The 17,324-nt window shown below is 45.9% G+C and overlaps 1 protein-coding gene across 13 annotated transcripts in view; it reads left to right on the plus strand.

The window, feature by feature from the left end:
- Window positions 1–17,324, plus strand: part of AAK1 (AP2 associated kinase 1) — a 74,435-nt gene that overhangs the window by 10,103 nt on the left and 47,008 nt on the right. For all 13 annotated transcript variants that reach the window (XM_063420776.1, XM_063420767.1, XM_063420768.1 and 10 more), the window contains exons 3-4: window positions 14,110–14,228; window positions 16,219–16,327. In XM_063420776.1, coding sequence (XP_063276846.1) covers window positions 14,110–14,228; window positions 16,219–16,327 — 228 coding nt within the window. The remainder of the gene's footprint in view (window positions 1–14,109; window positions 14,229–16,218; window positions 16,328–17,324) is intronic.

A 17,324-nucleotide genomic window follows, 5' to 3' on the forward strand; every position in this document is an offset into this window, starting at 1 on the left:
AGTCTGCCTGTCAGGGAGTAATGGAGTGGATGCACAGGGCTGTGCAGCAGAGCACATGCCCAGCAAATCTACCCACGTGAACACCTAAACGTGCTTCCTGCTGTGACAGCCAGAACAGTTTCATCGCTTCCAGTGAGCTGCTGTTTGTTATGAAATTGCTGTCACAAATACTGCAAATACTGGGAGACCTTAATATCCCTGAACTGGCATGTCTGGGCTGTGCTCTGCCACTGCTCTAGGTGAACCAAGCTACTGCTGCCCTTGGACTGGAGCTTCTTACAAGAGTGTGGATTTAATGCACAGCCTGGATCTTGCCCACTGGTTATTTTAGGCTTCTAAAATGCTCTTGCATGGCAGAGATTAGTTCCCTTCCTCTCCTTTCCCTGCTGTGTTGTGATTTATAGCTTCCTCTTTTGTCTTTCTCCATGGATCTGGCTGGGAGTTGCAGGAGGATTATGTGGGGAAGAGGTCTGTAATGAGATGGGGTCCTGAAACATGCAAAGAAATGAAGCTGAATGGTTTTAAATCAGCTCTATTGAAATAAACCCCCAGAGAAGTGACAAGAGGCAGTTATGCTTTTCCCATGTCATCCATGCAGTGAAAATGCCTCTAACTGTATAATTATTTTGTGTCTGTTTGCCCTTGTGAGCGAGCATCATAGCTGACAGACTAAATGTTCACTCCCAAAACTGCCACAATCCCCACACAACCAGTCCTTCTCTCCTAAAATCAGGAGAGGTAAAGGCTATGCTGGTGGTGTGTGTTGGATGAGGTTTCTGGCTGTATTATTTTGCACAGTTCAGGGCACCCATGGCTAGGGCTGCCACACCAACATTAGTGATGGTGATGTCCTGCCTTTTTGAAAGGAGAGGGTGGAGCTTGTAAATCTAAATCTGTCTTGTCATGGCCTAGATATTGCAGCAGTGACATTAAGCAAGGGCCCTATAATTATGTAGGTAACATTGGATAATCACATTAGGATTCTCAACTATGGTAAATCTGTGTAGGGCTGACTATGGCCCTGCTTTTCCCTGGCTGAGAGTTTGATCACGAGCTCTGTGTAAGCTTAGGCCTTTGTTGTACCTGGGGAGAAGTCCTTTACTCAGATGTGCTGGATGTTCTATTAAAGTTTTCCTGATGGTATTTAGAGCCTAAAGCTTGAGCAGTGCTGCGGCTAGAACTGGAAGAGCTGCTGCTTTCTGGAGTTGGTAGTGAGAAGGGTTTGTGATAAGCCGGGCTTTGCCTGGGCTGTTCTGCTGTCTTGGAAGCAGACCTTTGCCCTGATGATGGGTGTTTGATGGACTCTGGAGGTATCTTTGAAGCTGCTTGTTTACTTTTTTTCCCCTTTTGCTTCCCGCCTCCCACTGAATCCCAGTTGCATTTTGTGTGGGCACCAGGCTGACGCAGATGCCGGGTTTTCTGTGCCTGGAGAACTTGCTCAGTGTGAGGCTGCCTGAAGGATTTCTGCTGGCCAGCCATGGGGCTCTTCTGCTTCCTCCTTTAATGTGGAAACTGTTGCTTGTGTGCAGATTGACTTTGTGCAGATCAAATTCTTCCCAGCTCGAATGTGAGCTGCGTGGAGAATTTCTGGCTGCTTAAAATGCTTATTATTGGAAGGACAGTGCCTAACTTTGGCTGCTGTGGAGGTGTAGGGCTGCACATACATTTCTCTGCTATGGACTGTGTGAAGCAGAGAGTTGTACCTGCCCTGCTCAGAGCTGCTGTTGTTGTGAATATGAACCTGGAAGGGCAGAATCCACCTCAATTTCGCAACACTGCTTTCCACTGTCAGTGGGATGAAGCCTGGGTAGCCCTAGCATTTGCTAGGAGGAAACAAGCTGTGCACATGCTCTGCAGGGAGGGAAGGGGAGCTGGTGATTTGCCCAGCAAAGTTTGAATATTCTTTAAGAGTTTGTCTTATGCCAGGAGGATTCTATCCTTGGCTAGCTTGACACACAACCTATATCTGTGTCCCTTCTGTAGGTTTCTTCAACTAAAGTATCACTAGAAGTACTTGTAAAATAGCTGCATTTCCTGTATGTTCACTTTAGCTCTGAGCTCTCTTGACTTTTTACAGTTGTAAATGTTACAATCTTCTTTAGAGTATGTTCATTATTAAATTCCTGACCTTGTTGCAAAAATGCCTGCTTAGCTAATTTCTTTCTGGGGAGATGCAGGATTCAGCTGATTCTCCTGATACCATGCACGTTTCAGGTTTCCTGTCATGAAATACTAGATGTCCTCTATGCTTTATCTAAGTGCTTTTCTACTTTTCCTGCAGTTTTGATTGCCTCCTACAGATGTTTGAAATGGCCAGAACAGGCTTGAAATTTGGGTTACTGTGGCCATTGCTCCTTACATAGACGAAGCTATTTCAGCTGGAGTTAGTGGTGTGCCCTTTCTTTTTTGCCCTCAAGATAAAACTTAAATGTTCAGACTATATAATTGGCAGTTGATGTTTCAAGATCTGATTTGGTAAGTTTCCCAGAGCAGTTCTATCTCCACTCCAGGACGAAACCTTTTAAAATCCTGTTTAGAGGCAATGGAAACAGCCCAAAGGAACAAACAAAGCCACAACTGAAAGCTCAGTGAACCACCCAGAATGTGCACTGATTTTTGTTTGGTTTTAGTGTGTTTAACTCCCTGTACAGGTGAGGTGAGGCCAGGCACTGGGAGATGGATGTCTCCTCTTGGAAATGAGCACGGGGAGCTTCCCAGGGACTGTGATAGAAGGAAGTGTGGTGGTGCAGTGTTTCTGCAGTCTCATTTACTTTGTAGCTTTCAGGCCTGCCATGCCCTGTAAGCACTCTTGGTGGTTCAGAGCCCTGAGCTGAAGGAGAGCAGCAGTTCCCAAAGCCCTCCTGACTGCCCTGCAGAGACCGGTGGTTTGTGTTCCTGATATGCAGAGCTCGCTCCAAATACTGCTCTGGGAAATGCTGGGACAGGCCTTGAGATTGAAGCAGTCCCTTAAACTTGGCACTGTTATGCTTTAGATAAGTCAAGGGACTTAACAAAAAACAACTAAGTAGAGCTTGTTATTTCCTTTGAGGTAGAAAATCTGGGCTGAGAGAGGCCCTGTTTAATTTAGTGTTATTATCTGCTCTTCTCAGCTGGGGAGGCTGTTGGCAGGGGATGAGGGTTTGTTTTGTTCTTGTTCAGAACTGGACTCTGGTTTATAACACACATGTACACAAACACATGCACTATTTACAGACATTTGGGTGTAGTAAGACAAGGAGATCCACATTCAGGCCTTCCTGTAGCAGAGCCTGCTGCTGTTGTGTGTGCGATATGTCCTGAGTGTCACCTCTGTCCCAGCTGCCACCTTCAGACAGTTGTGCAGGTACCACTTACACCTGTGGGTGTGTGTGTGAGCCTGTGGCTGAGCACACCCTGTCAGTGCTTTGTGCTTCAGCGTGCTGACTGTTGACACAGTTTAGCCTAGGTACAGAAAGTCCTGGGTTTTTTAGCCTGGGTTGTGGGGAACAAACACTGGTTTTGTCCATGTACTCCTGAGAGGTGATGCAAGCCTATGCCTTGGGATAGGCATAGACTGCGTGTTTTCTGTGCCTGCAACTTGAAGGTGAGTAATCTTCACTTATATGGATATAAGATGGCATGTAAATACCCTACTGTAACCAGAGGCTTATGGAATTGGGTGGGAGAGTGAATCACAGGCAGTAATTAAATCCCAAACCCCAAGTGTCGTGTATCTCCAACATGTAGTACTAAAACAACAAAATGCAAACACAAAGGAGAACATTAGTACAACCACCACTGCTGTGAGTACTTCTAGTCTTGTGCTGGATCACCTGGAAAAAACTCTGGATAGCATCCCTCATCTCCATACCCAGGAGGCTGAGAAGATGGGTTATAGCTACACTGGTGTGTAGGGGAAGAATTTGGGGTTGAAATCCAGTGGAGATTTTGGTGAGGCTTCCCAGTGGTGACAGGGTGACAACATCCAGGAATAAACTGCTGCAGAGCATGTGGGGAGTGTGAGTCGAGTGGTGAAAGAACAGGATAGAAAATGTGCTGGGTGGGACTGTGGGCAGTGTCAGTTTTGCCAGAGAGAGGCTGAATCAGATGAAATCCTTTGTGGTACCTGGCAATGCTGGGAAACCTCTAGAAATGTTTCTTCCTATTGGTAACATGTTCTGCCATAACCAAAATGTCATGAGAGGGTGAACCTTCAGTCCTATCTTGTTGGGATGACTTGTGGCTATCTCTTACTAGGAAATGCTGTGGTCTGAGGGGTCTGCTCTGGGCTGGGACCACCTGAAGGTGCAGTTCTAACACAAATTTGCTTTCTGGAGCTAGGCTGCAGAGCCCCTGTGTGAGAGGAGGTCTTGGGGATGTGAGCTGGGTGAGCAGGACCTGTACCTGACCCTGCTGCTCTCAGTGGTGTTGGCAAACTGACCCAAATGTTCTCTGGTCGCGTTCTAAAGTTTTTGCCCTTTTCTGGTAGTCATGGGTTTTCACCCCAGTAACATCCTTTTCACACCATGGCTTTTGAAGAACAGAGAAATTACTTGCAAATTGCTTGTGTTTCTGACTGTCTCCATCCAAAGAAAGGTGAGCATAGATAATGTTCCAGGTTGAATTCAGTAAATCATGGATTGTACCAGTCTTGTCTTTACTTTCTTTGATATTTTCATGGTCTTGGAAATTACAGCCCTAATGCAAAGTCTGCCTCATTACTGTGCCTTCTGAATTATGCCTCAAATGACTTTAGAAACAAGATGAGGGAGCTGTATTTTTCTGTAAAGATGTTAATGCTGACTGTGACTTTAAAGGTGTTCCAGATGCTTCATAAAGCAGAAAAAGCAATGCTCAGTGATCCTGTTCATTCCAACCCCTTGTTATGTATCACCGTAGAACACTTCACAATGCTGCCTCTGGTTTGTGGGCACATTTGGCAATAACAAGGAATAATACTGGAACAAAAAGCTTAATTTGGGGTGAAATATCCTGTCCTGGAAACAAAGAGTTCAGAAGTGATGCAAAAGTGGCATAAAAACGGGGAAAATGGGATTTGAAATGGTGTGTGTTCAGCAGGTATGTGCAGCAATACCCTCCTGCTGGGCAGTGGAAGAGTGGAATAAAGGCAGCAGAAAGAATACATCGGTGCAGATTAATAGCCACAGAAATAGCACTGTAATCCTAATGCAAATCATGGGGAGCTATTATTGAAATAAAAAGCCCATATTAAAATATGCCAGCAAATATTTACTTGTGTGGAGGGTCACACCAGATCATTACACGAGGCAGGATCAGCAGGACTGTTTTCCTTGGCTCTCCTCCCTGTCAGTGCTGGGTTTGTGGGACAGTGTGGTGCTTTTTATAGGAGCTGCTGGGGAGTCTCCTCGAGACTTGTGGTGTGGTCCCAGTGGCACTTCCCGACACTCAGAGGAAGGTTTTTTGGAGGTCTCAGCAGCCCCAGCATTCTCTGAGGACAGGGTCCCAGGGCACCTCTTTTGCCTGTCCTACAGAGGAGTCGCTTGTCCAGCTTCATCCTGGGTTTGCAGTGTGGGCAACCAGGCTTAGGGTACCCCTTCAGCTTTGTTGAAAGCTGACCTGGAGAGCTGTAGGAGAGCAGCACTGGCACATGGAGAGCTTTTCCCTGATATGCTTGCAGGACTCTGCTGAGCTTGGCTGTTGTCTGACATAATTACAGATTATTGTATTGTTTAACTTTGGTCAAACTGTTTTCCTTGGTCTTTTTTCTTTGTGGTGACAGCACTTTTTAAGTGATTCCAGAATTGAGGTTTGCTGTAGCCATCTATGTCTCAGGAAAAGATGCCCAAACCATTGGTGCTTTAGGATCAAGAATCACATCATAGAATAGTTTCGGTTGAAAAGAGTGACTGTTGTATATACACAACTTGGGGAAAAGTTTTGAAAGGTGGTGTGGGTGGTTGTTTTTTGTTTGTTTGTTTGTTTGTTTGTTTTTGTTTTGGTTGGTTGGTTTTTTGGTTTTTTGTTTTGTTTGTTTGTTTGTTTTGTTTTTTGTTGTTTTGTTTTGGGGTTTTTTTCTCCTTTTTTTTTTCTTTTTTTTTTTTTGTGTGTGTGTGTTTGTTTTGTTTTGGTCTGGTTTTTTTTGTATGTCTGTGTGTTGCTCCACTTAGAGGAGCCAGAGGTGCAGGATGGCTTCCTCAGGACAACAGCAGAAAGAAAATGGTTCTGGTGTTGCCAGGTGATGATGTCCAGTGATGGGTAATGTGCAGTGTCTGTGTGACAGCTGCTTGTGGCTGTGACTGGGGGAAAAACACATTACTGTGTTTTAGTAAAGCCTTGGGAATGGTGAGCTGGAAACACCCCGTGCAAGGGAGTCACTGTGGTTTTCCTGTAACTGGATCACAGCATCCTGACTGTGGGGGGAAAAAAACAAAACCTAAGTGAGCCTGCCCTTGTATTTAGGAAGGTAAGTGCTAAAGAAGTTCTTCTGGCTGATGAGATAAGGCAAAATATGACATCATTCTTGATGGATAAGGATCAGTAAGTATTGGAATTGTGCAAATGGAGTGGCTTTGTGCCTGGTTCAGCAGAGCACTTATTTTTAAGTGCCTGCTGGTACAGCTGGAGCTTAAAATGCCTCACTGGCTGTCCCTGGAGGCTGAATGTTGTCGGGGCAGTTTTGGGGACATCTGAGCAGCACTTGACTTCCCTTCAGCTGCAGTGCTGAAGCACAGTGGACTGTCTGCATGCAGAGCATTGAGGGGGATGAGATGGAGCTAAAATACAGAAAGATGGGAACAATTCAGTGGAAAACCATGTCTTGTTTGTCCATCTCAGAAAAGAATTTCACCCTGAGGAATAAAAGTTTTTAGTGGCATCCGCAATGCTTATCAGGAGCTATGGTAATTCTAGGTATTGTAATTTGTTTCTGGAAGGGTGATGGAGAAAATCCAAAATGAAACAGTGATTTTTTAAATTTATTTTTGAAAGTGGAAATTGCTGACTTGACAGTTTCAAGCCTGATGATTTGAGTGCCTTAACTGAAAAGTGATTCCTCCTCAAACCCAACATAGCCTCAGAAAAAAACGAGGGATGTGATTGGAGGAAAACCTTGACAGTGTTTGCAGAAGGAAGACACATCCACAGAGGTGTTTTTGTAGCTGCAGAGCTCAGGTGTGCAGCTGGTAGGTCATAGAGCAGTGTGTCTCATATCTCTGGGAGGAACGTTGAGAAGGATTTTAGGAGGAGGTTCTGCCTAACTGTGTTTGGATGAGGCTGTTCCTGTTTTGTCAGTGTAATTGCTGTCTCTGGCAGAGGCTGTTGGATCAGCAAAGCTGGGCAGCACAGAAATGCCGTGTGTGTTGGGAGCACTGATGGCTTGTGGAAGTGCCTTTGGTCCTGCAGATCCCGTGAAATCCAACCTGCTTTTCTGTGTGTGCACAGGGCAGAGTTCAGCCCTGCTCCTAGACTATTATTAGCTTGAGTGAACTGGTCTCTTGAGTTGGGGCTTCAAAAACTGTCTGGCTACAGCTGAACTTCCTTTATTTTGGCATGGACTGAGCATGGGTGGGATTCTCAGGCTGTCCTGTGCAGGGCCAGGGGTTGGACCAGGGTGGTCCTTGTGGGTGTCTCTACTTCAGGATATGCTGTGATTCTATGGAAACAGGCTTTTCCTAGGTGTTGTCTGCAGGCACAGCACCTGCCTGTGGACGTGCCTGGTTTTCCTCTCTGCTATTCCAGAGGGGGTGGGGGAAGATCTGGAGCAGGCCTGAGGTGTGATGGTACAGGTGTGGTGCTGCTAGGAAGGGGGTTCTCAGGACAAGACATTTGGAGTGGTTTCCCTGCCACCTCCCCAGTGGTGCCATCCCAGAAGGACCAGGTGGGTGTGTGGAGGGTGAGGGGTGGCATCCAGAGCACAGCTCAGCTGATTTGTGTGACCCCAGTGGAAAGCAGCTCTGGAAGTGCTCATCAGCAGAGGGTGAGGGAAGGAGCTTGTGTCTCTCTGGTTCTCCCTGAATTTGCATTGGTTCTGTGCAGCAGCAATGCTGTGCTTGGTTGCAGGTTGGCCTTGCTGACTGCCTGTGGCTTGCTGGCTGCAAGAGGATTCCAGGCTTGCAATCCACGTGAATCCCTTAAACTCAGCACAGCGCTATCTCCTTACCTTGGAGGAGCTGAGAGGGATCACGTGCAGCTCTGTGCAGCTGCTCTTACCTAGTTTAGAAGTGCTTGCTTGGCTGTGAGGAGTTCTGCATCCTGCTGAAATTACAGAAGGGCTGAAAACATAACTACCAAAGCTGGCAGCTGGCCAGTGCCCTGACACAAACATGCATGGAAAATTGCTTTGGCATCTGTATTGACTGGAGATAGCTGGAACTTCCCAGTATTTTTTTCAGCTTATGCTAAAACCTTTTAGGATAGAACAGCAAGAACAACAGTCAGGCAGCAGTGTTGTAGCATGTTAACCATATTTCCATGCTGTTGAGGCAGGCCTAAAGTGCCAAAGAGACGCAAAAAAAGTTTCCCCAGAGAAACTCCTGTAGCTAGCTGGTGGTGGCTCTAACGTGATGATGGTGCCAGTGCTGGCTGTGTGCTACCTGCTCAATATTAATATGTCTTAAGAATGAACACAGCAACGACTTACCATGTTTTAGAATGGGAATGGTATTTTAGCTTTTGCTGGCTGGTGTGGGAAGAGAGTTGAATTTCCTTCAGAACCTAAAATCACAGGCACATGTGTAGGGAAAAACTGTCCTCTGAGGTGACTCTCAGGCTTAGCTCTTGCTTTTACCCTTTCTGGTGCTTGCAAGTCTCTGGATTTATTTATTCTGTTGCAGCTGAAGCCTGCACTGGTCTCGTGCCTTTTACTTTCCACACGTGTACTGGAAAAGAGGCTTTACCAGCAGAGATACGGGGATATTCCTGGTGCCTGGAATACTTTGCCTCTAAGCTGTGCCTGTGTGTGACCCACCCTCCCTGGCCACGTGTAGCACAGGCTCCTGAGCTGACCTTGGCTGCTGGGAGCCGCTCAGATCCTGGGATGATCATCCTTATGTTGGAGCTGTCAGTGCCTGGCTGTTGTTTTGCTGTTCCCTGAGATTAGAAATAAATGGCCCTGTAATGTGTATCTGGCAGGGCTTCATCATAATTGCTTGTAAATTTGTCTTTGACCTCTTTCCTTTCAACTTTACCCAGATTTAGTCAAGTTGGGGGTTGGACTGGAATAATGAGGGAGAAATTGATTGTGGTCTGCAGCTCTGGAAGCTGAAAGCCCTTGAGGTTGAGGAGGTGGTGGTGTAGATGTGCAGTGGGCAAGGAGAAAGGGTCAGCTGTCAACAATTAAAAGATAAGGTAAGTGTATGATTTTCAGCATGATGCTGACTGAAAAACAGAGTTCAGATGGATGACGTGTGGGCAAAGCCTGGCTATGGAGTGGGCAGTGACAAGGCAGAGCTGCAGCCATCGTCACCTTGCAGCCCACGGGAGACACCCACCAGCCTCTGGGAACGGCCCCTCTGCTGGAAGTGCTGGGTGAAGGGGAACTCTGGAGTCGATCAGAAAGTTCCTGAATAAGCAGTGCTGGCTGCAGCCCAGGTGCTGCATAGCTCAGTCCCTCCCTGGGCTGTTGTGGGCTGGCTGATGCTGCCAAGGGACACTGTTGGCCATCTGGTGGGTCCTGCTGCCCCTCTGCTGTCACACCTGAGCTGTGTTTGCTCTGTAAACAGTGCTGCTTCTTCTCAGGGTTGCTTTTCCCTGAGCTTCTCCTCGGGGTTGCTGTTCCCCGAGGTATACAGGGTTTTCGAGCTTTCCTTGCTCAAAAGGTCCCATGCCAGAGCTGAAGAAGACAAAACGAGTCTGCCAGTCTGTGCCTCCAAGGTTGTTTATTCTTCATTATCTCTCAGTCCTTTCTCAGCTCTGCAGGGCGTCCCCAGCAGAACAGGACACGCGGCAGACTGGGTGGGTCAGAGGGTCACGGACTTTCTGTATGGTCTCCCTGACCCAACCACTGTCCACAACAAACTTTTTATTTACAAAATCTTACCAATACTCACTACCTATGTTAACATGTCATTTCTACTCTAAACCAATCCTTGAGATCTGACTCAGCAAAAGATGGGGGACGAGAACAAGAACAAGGAGGGCAGGACCACTCCCCAATTCCTCCATCTTGCCTCTTCAAACCCATATACTAAAAATCCTAAATTCTACATTTACATTCTGTGATTAACTAACTGCTACTTATTTTGAATTCTTTCAGCTTGTGATTCTTCATACACTGTGGGTGTTCACTCCCATGGCCAGGGATCAGAGGCTGTGTCCTCCTGGGCTCTGTGTGAGGCTGGCTGACCCTCTTGTACAGATCCCAGACCCCCCTGTGCAGTCTCCAAACCCTCCAGGGCGTCCAGAGGGATGTCCTGGACTCTGACAGCTTCTGAAGGGCCTGAGGAGCCCAGCTCCTTCTGAACTGCTTCTCGGTGTGAATGTCACGGCCTCTATTGCCCATAAAAAGGTTTCAAGTACTTCAGTGCTTTGATTGTATTTGCCAGTAGCCTGTATATGCACCTGCCCCCAGCCTTAAATTCTGCACCTTTTCTGCAATGCAACAGTTTGTGGCCATTTTCTTTATCTTTGCGCAGTTCTTGAGCAGTCAGTAATAAACATTTTGGGCATTTGGGAGATGAAGGATGGGCCAAAGCTCCCAGACTCCTCTCTTGTGCAAAGAAGGAGCTTGACAGGAAAATCTCAGGACTGGGTGTGGAGTGCTAAGCATTCCTGCCACTGTCTGTCTACCTATCTATATATATAAACATATATAAATAAATAACATATATAAATTAAAACATACTTTAAAATCAAAATTAGATGGATAGATAGATGGATAGATAGATAGATGTGTGTAACAGAGGTTGTGGCACAAGAAGCCCATGAGCAGATGTACCTACAGCTCTATCTTTGGCCTGTGAGGACCTGCAGCCCCAACACTCCTGGAAGGAGCAGGATTCCTGCTCCAGCCTGTGGATCTGCCCAAGCTGTGTTTCTCTAAATTTGTGTGAAAGTCAGTGGCCTGATTTCTCTTCCCTGTCTGCGCTTCCTTCAGAGGCCAGGTTGGAAGGGAAGGTTCTCAGTCATCTTAAATTTGACGTGAGTGTGCTGCTGGTGGACTTGGATCTTAGACACAGGGGGCTCTAGGCATACAAAGAGTGCAGCAACAAGCAGCTGTCCTTTGTGCTTTTCCTCTTCCTCTTCTCTTCCTACTGTTTTCCTGTTTGCCATCCCATTCTCTTCCTGCCAGACTAGGAGTGCTGAAGCAAATTAGCAATGGAAGGTGTAATAAATGCAGATAAATTCAAATTCAGGTGGTATTTTTCACACCTGATTTAAATGTGAAGTGACCACCTGAGGGCAGTTAGAAGTTCTTGACTGTGTTGTGCCTTTCTGGACCGAATTCTGGGTACAGGCAAAGCTTGGGAAGGAATGCTGTGCTCTATTTTGGCTGAGGCACTGGACCAGATGACATAGGAATTTCATAGAAAGCACAACTCTCAAATGGATGTGGATCATGAAGTTTTGCTCCTCTGATGGCACAGTCACTTTCTCTAGATTGCTGTGTAAAAATTGCTGGGGTTTCCCCAATAGAACCAATCCTTATTTTCTCTGGAAGGAGTATTGCTGCTTTTACGTGTATCAGAATTGTCATGCTTTAATCTCCAGTCAGTGGGAGCTTAATAATAAAGTAACCACATTGGTGGGTTTGTTTGCAGACAAAATAAATTCAGTGGTTTTGCACATCTTCGTGTGTGGTGGTGTCAGCTGAAGTTGCAGGAGTCAAAGGTGAGGGAGAGAAGGACACGAGGTGAAGGTACTGTGACTTCTGTTAGTAGAGATGTTGCAGGTTCCTATTCCTTGGATGTGGCTTCACCTGATGTATTTTTGTCTCTCTGCTGCATTTGGAAAATGCTCCAGGCCACGAGTCTGTGTTGATGTTTCAGACCTGTATCAGAACCCATTAGCTCAATTTCTACTGTTGTTTTTTTTAATATTATGAACATCTCTTTCCTCGGAGCTCTTGGGATGCTTTATCTGTGTTCTTCCTTGCACAGACTGTATTTTTCTGTGCCAGGTGGCTTGTGCATGATGTGCATATTCTAATGAGGATGCTCTGGAGGTGACTTTGTTAATTAGCCCAGGATCCTGATAGAGGGAAGGGACCTGTGAATGAGGCATTAGCAGTTGGTCTGTAGAAGCTCCAGTCCCACTTAGCTGAATCAAAGATTTGGGAGGAGGAGGTTCTTGAGGTTAGTGAAGCTGCTTTTTTTTTTTAAAAAAAAGATGTTTAATTGGTCTATTTTTGCTGCTCAGCACGTGTTTCTTTCTGCTGAGCACAGCACTGCAAACAGAGATCCCATATCCTGCTGGCCTGGCCAGAGCTGGGAAAAAGGAACTGTTTCCCGGGGTGGAGTGGCGGCATCTCGTGGGTGACTGCTCATTGTGGGGAGGGGAGGGAAACCCAAAAGTCTTGTGATTACCAAAAAGTTTTGAGGATGCCTGAGACTGTATAACCTTTGAAAAACTAACTCTTTGGGGTTTTGTTTGGTTTTTTGTTTTTTTAAATTTATTTTTTCTCTGTCATTTTTCTGCAATCCATGCAAGTATTGTACAGAAATTAAAAAAAAAGTATTCCAGACGTGCTCTCTCCAATAATTCTGAAAAATGTAGGCTGTTAGGAAAGTAGGATTTGGGAAAATTGTGTTGGTTATGGTCCTTTATTTCTTACTGGCTCCATTGTAGGTTATAAGAGGGGAAAGAAAAATCAGTGCAGTGCTATGTTACTCTTTTCTACAGCCACCATTTGGGCTAAAGATTCACAGCGGGATGTGTGGATTTGTTCTCCAAAAACAGACAAATGTGGCTGGGGAGAACAATAAGACTACTGCTGTGGGTTCAGAAGCCCTTAAAAATGACTTGTAATTTGAGATCCTCAACTTGAAGCAGCTTCAGGGAGAGAGTCAGGGTTATTTTTGGGTCTGAATCGAGCAGTGTGCACAGAGGCCCCTCCAGAGCTGCGAGGGGGTTTGAGCAGCTGTGATGTGCTGCATCCCAGGGCCATGTCCCAGTTTTCTGAATTTGAGTGTCCATTTTGCAGCCTTGCTATAGTTTTCAAGACCTTTAATTAAAGTCTTGATGCTTATTTTTTTGTGGTTTTTTTTTTTTCTTGGGGGGGGGGGAAGGGTGGAGGAGTTACTTTTTTGCTTGGTTTCTCCTTTCTGCTGCATCTCTGGGGCTGCTTCTAAAAGTCAGTGGGGCTTCCTTGGAAACTGTGCTCTGGTTCCTGTGCCTCCCTTTTCACTAGTGTGCAGCACTTCTGGCTGCTTGGATTTATGCTACTCTGACCAAATTCATTCTGATCTCCTGAGCCAGATGTGAAACTTTTGACGCCTCTACCCCTCCATCCTCCATCAGCTTCCTATTTCTGCCAGGACTACAAATGTAAACCTGTGTATTTGGATGGAGAGCTGACAGAGATAAGAGGCTTTCATCTGAAGCAAGTCAATTTATCCTGGGAGTCCTGACTTTACTAATAGCAATGACCACAGAATGAATTGTGGGTTTTTCTCTTGTTCTTCTGTCCTGATTTGAAAGCACGAACATCAAACCGCATGTGGGAGATGTTTCTTCTGCTTCTTGCACAAATCAGCTTTGTAATGTAACTTACATCCTTCAAAGTTGCAGAGCCTTTTAAGTTTAGGCCTTTGGTGGTTCAGTGGGTGATCTGTAGCTCTGATTTCTGTCCAAGGCAGCGTTGCTGTCCTTCAGCTTTCTTCTTGATAATGGGAATTAATGGAGCAATGAGGGACTGTCTGGCAGGACCAGGAACTGGAGTAATTGCTTGTTTTTATGGAGATGTTAACTGTTAACTTTGTTGCCGTTAATTGAAGATTACCCTCTTGGATCTCTTTTAATTCCTAGAGATAACTGTCCAGGCAGAGCTGGAAGCTCTGGAGATGGGCAAGGGAAGGAGCATTCCCACTGTGGAGTGGTTGGAGGTGCTCAGTGCCCTCCCTCTTCCTGCTGTACTCTCCTGGCGGGGTCAGAGTTTGGGCAAAGGCCAAGAGGTTTCTTGTTAATGAACGGGTGATTTTGTGTCTTCCATAGGTGGCTTTGCAATCGTGTTCCTGGTGAGGACAAGCAATGGGGTGAAGTGTGCCCTGAAGAGGATGTACGTCAATAATGAGTATGACCTGCAGGTCTGCAAGAGAGAGATCCAGATCATGGTGAGTCCCTGTCTGTGCTGGGCCCCCAGACTGGAATGCAGGGGGGTGGGAGCCTGGTCACCTTCTGCTTGTGAGCTCTGTGGCATCAGGTCACAAACTGTGTGTTCACCTAGCAAAAATGGCCTTCCAGTGGAAAGACCTGACCTCTGGAGTTGTGTGAAAATCTAGTACTGAGCTATTTCCTGTCCAGTGGACAAGGAAAACCTGGTACCTGAAAAAAAACCAGGGAGTTCCAGGAAAGTGAGGGGAGAGCTGCATGTCTTAATGGGAAAAGGAAGGGCTGAAGATGTGAGCATGGCTGGGGGTGTTGAAATTCAGTGTCTCACAATTTTCAATTGGGATTTCAAGTCTTGGGCCTTTTAAACTTGTTGAGAAAAGAGTGATGATTCTGATATCTCTGAACTGAAATCAGTGCATGAATGGCAGACCTCCATCCTGAGATAAATCTGTATCACAACATCTTCTAATCTTCTGGGTTTGGATGAAGGTTATCTCTGCATCGGTGAGGTTGGTAGATTAAAACAGTATTTGTGGGGTAGTTGCTGCCAGGGCTTTTGAAATGTAAAGTATTTGTAATAAGCTCTGGGATATTTCTCTAGATTATTGGACAAAAGGATTTATATGATGGGATAGCTATTTTTAATAGCTGTTTTAAACTTAGCTTCTCTAAACAAAGACAAAATGGAGATGATCCAGATAGATTTGCCTAATCTTGTTTGCAGCATGGTAAACACGGGAAGTGCTACTTTTGAATTTGTATTCAAAGATACTGATGAGCGTTTAGAGCAACTGCCAGGTGAGGAAGGAAATACAAAATCCTCATTTTGTTAATTTACCACACAAGGTACAGGTTTGGGGTAGATGATCTTCATATCACACACGCCTACCTATAGCAATCCTATGTGTGATTTCTGAAGTAGTTTTTAAATAGGTTAATACCTTTTAAGTGAACTGCTGTAGTTTGTGGTAGTGCAGGGAAGCTTTGGGCTTGGTTTCCCTGTGGATACATGGGAAAAGGTGAGATTAGATCTCACATCAAAGGTTTAGCTGTGCTCACTAATCTTGTTTACTTGGGTTTCACTTGCTGCTGCTTTCTCTTGTCTCTGTGTCTTTGGTACCTTTGGAATGGTGGCTCATGGAAAGTGAGGGTAAGGAGGTGCAGGGCTGCTTGCTCCTGGGCTGAATTTTGTCCCAGGCATTTGTGTCCTGAAGAACCAGTGCATCCCTAAAAGGAAATGTTTACTTCTTTCCCAACTTTTCTGCAATGAGGAATTATTTTACACTTAACTGGAGTTTTTGCAGCCCTACAGTGTTACAGCAGAATGTGCCCAGCAGAACCTTGATTTCTGTTACTGATGAAGCTGAGCATTAAACAAACTGGCAGTCCGAAAGAAACAAGTTTTCCCTGCAATTTAGCATGTGTCTCCATAGCAGGGGCTTGGAACTTGATGATCTTTAAGGTCCCTTCCAACCCAAACCAGTCTGCGATAAGTTGTCAGTATGAGAACTTGTGCTTTAATCCATCAAGTTACTTAAAATAAAGCACTTCTAAAAGCAAGGTTAAGATTTTTTTTGTTGTTTTAGTGGGTTTTTTGAGTATGTGAAGATTTGAGATACGTTTTGTCAGCAGAAAAGTTGGAAGGAGATGAGACAAGTAAGGCCAACAAGTCCTGCATGGCCACTGCCACCCTGTGCCCTGTTCTCCCCTCCTGTAGAGGAGGAGCAGCTTCTGGTTCCTGGCCTGGGCCACCTCGGAGAATGTGCCAAAATCTGGACCAGGCCTGAACAAGTTAGGCTGTTGGTGTTTCTCTGCTGTTCGTCTCAGATCCTTCTGGAAGGAAAACAGTTAGAGACAAACCTCAGGTTTGTTCAAGCTCTGAGTGATGATTAATCTCAAGTGACAGAAGCTTGTGCAGTGTGGAGGAACGAGATGAAAATGCTGCTTGCTCTGCTTGCTCTGGTCCATGGTGTGAATTTGTCTGTCTTGCAGCGGGATCTGTCTGGCCACAAGAACATTGTGGGCTACATCGACTCCAGCATCAACTCTGTCAGCAGCGGGGACGTGTGGGAAGTGCTGATCCTCATGGACTTCTGCCGGGGTGAGTGAGGGCATATTGGTCATGGGTGGGTTTGTCCTTCTGTGCTTACAGGGAACTTGCACACCATCTTCCTTTTGAAAAAAGAGCTCTCTAAGCTGCCAGGAAGCTGTTCTGAGCTGAGCAAAGTCAGGACTAGGAGTGGAGAAGTGGATGTCCCGTGAGGATGTGGTGACTGTCCTAATGGCATTGGTACCATCTTTGCTACTGCCCAAGGTGGTCCCAGGTCCCCTCTATTGTGAAGGAGAACCCTCTTACTGTTGTCTTTAGAATGATCCACACACGAAGTGGCTCCTCTTAAAGCTACCAGGAATGTAATTTTTCTTCCCTTTGGTCTCATTGCAAGCTTTGTTCCACATTAGCATGGCTGAGGTTTGTTCTGGAAGAAGCATGAAATGGATAATGGGAAGCCAAAAAGCATTCCTCTTACCTCTGACCTTTTTGCTTGGCTGTCTGTAGCCAGACAGACTCTTCCAGCTGTCCCAAAGCTTTGATCTTTGTGGCTGAGATGTGATGTTTGGAACAAGATGCATGTGCTGGGCTTAAATGCTTCGTACAGGAAGAGTTTTGAGCAAAAATAATATTTTAGCCAGGTGACTTCAGGAGCCTGTGGCTGATTTGGATAGTGACAGCTGATAGAAATTGGTATTTTTGGGCCTGTCTGGCTTTGAACTCAAAAGCATTGTAGCAAAGACATGTAGATGTGTGTAAACATGCCCAGTGCAGGCTTCTGTTCTGCCATGTCCTCCTTGCTGCTTTGTTTGCTGCAGGAATCTTGACTGCCTTGCACTGGGTTGTTCACTGGTGAGAGAAAGAACTTTGGGTGCAGTTTTGCTGAAGGAATCCTTCCATAAGCTCTCTTTAGGCTTCAATCTGAACATGACAAGAGCTGTTGTAAGCATGAGACCTGACAGTGCTGGCAAATCCCTGCTCAGCCCCATGTGCAGAGCCCACTGTCGAGGGAGGTACAAACCTGAGTTGTTCAGATGCACCCCTCCAG

The sequence above is a fragment of the Prinia subflava genome, chromosome 32 (genome assembly GCF_021018805.1).
Source record: "Prinia subflava isolate CZ2003 ecotype Zambia chromosome 32, Cam_Psub_1.2, whole genome shotgun sequence".
In the NCBI taxonomy this organism is placed as follows: Eukaryota; Metazoa; Chordata; class Aves; order Passeriformes; family Cisticolidae; genus Prinia; species Prinia subflava.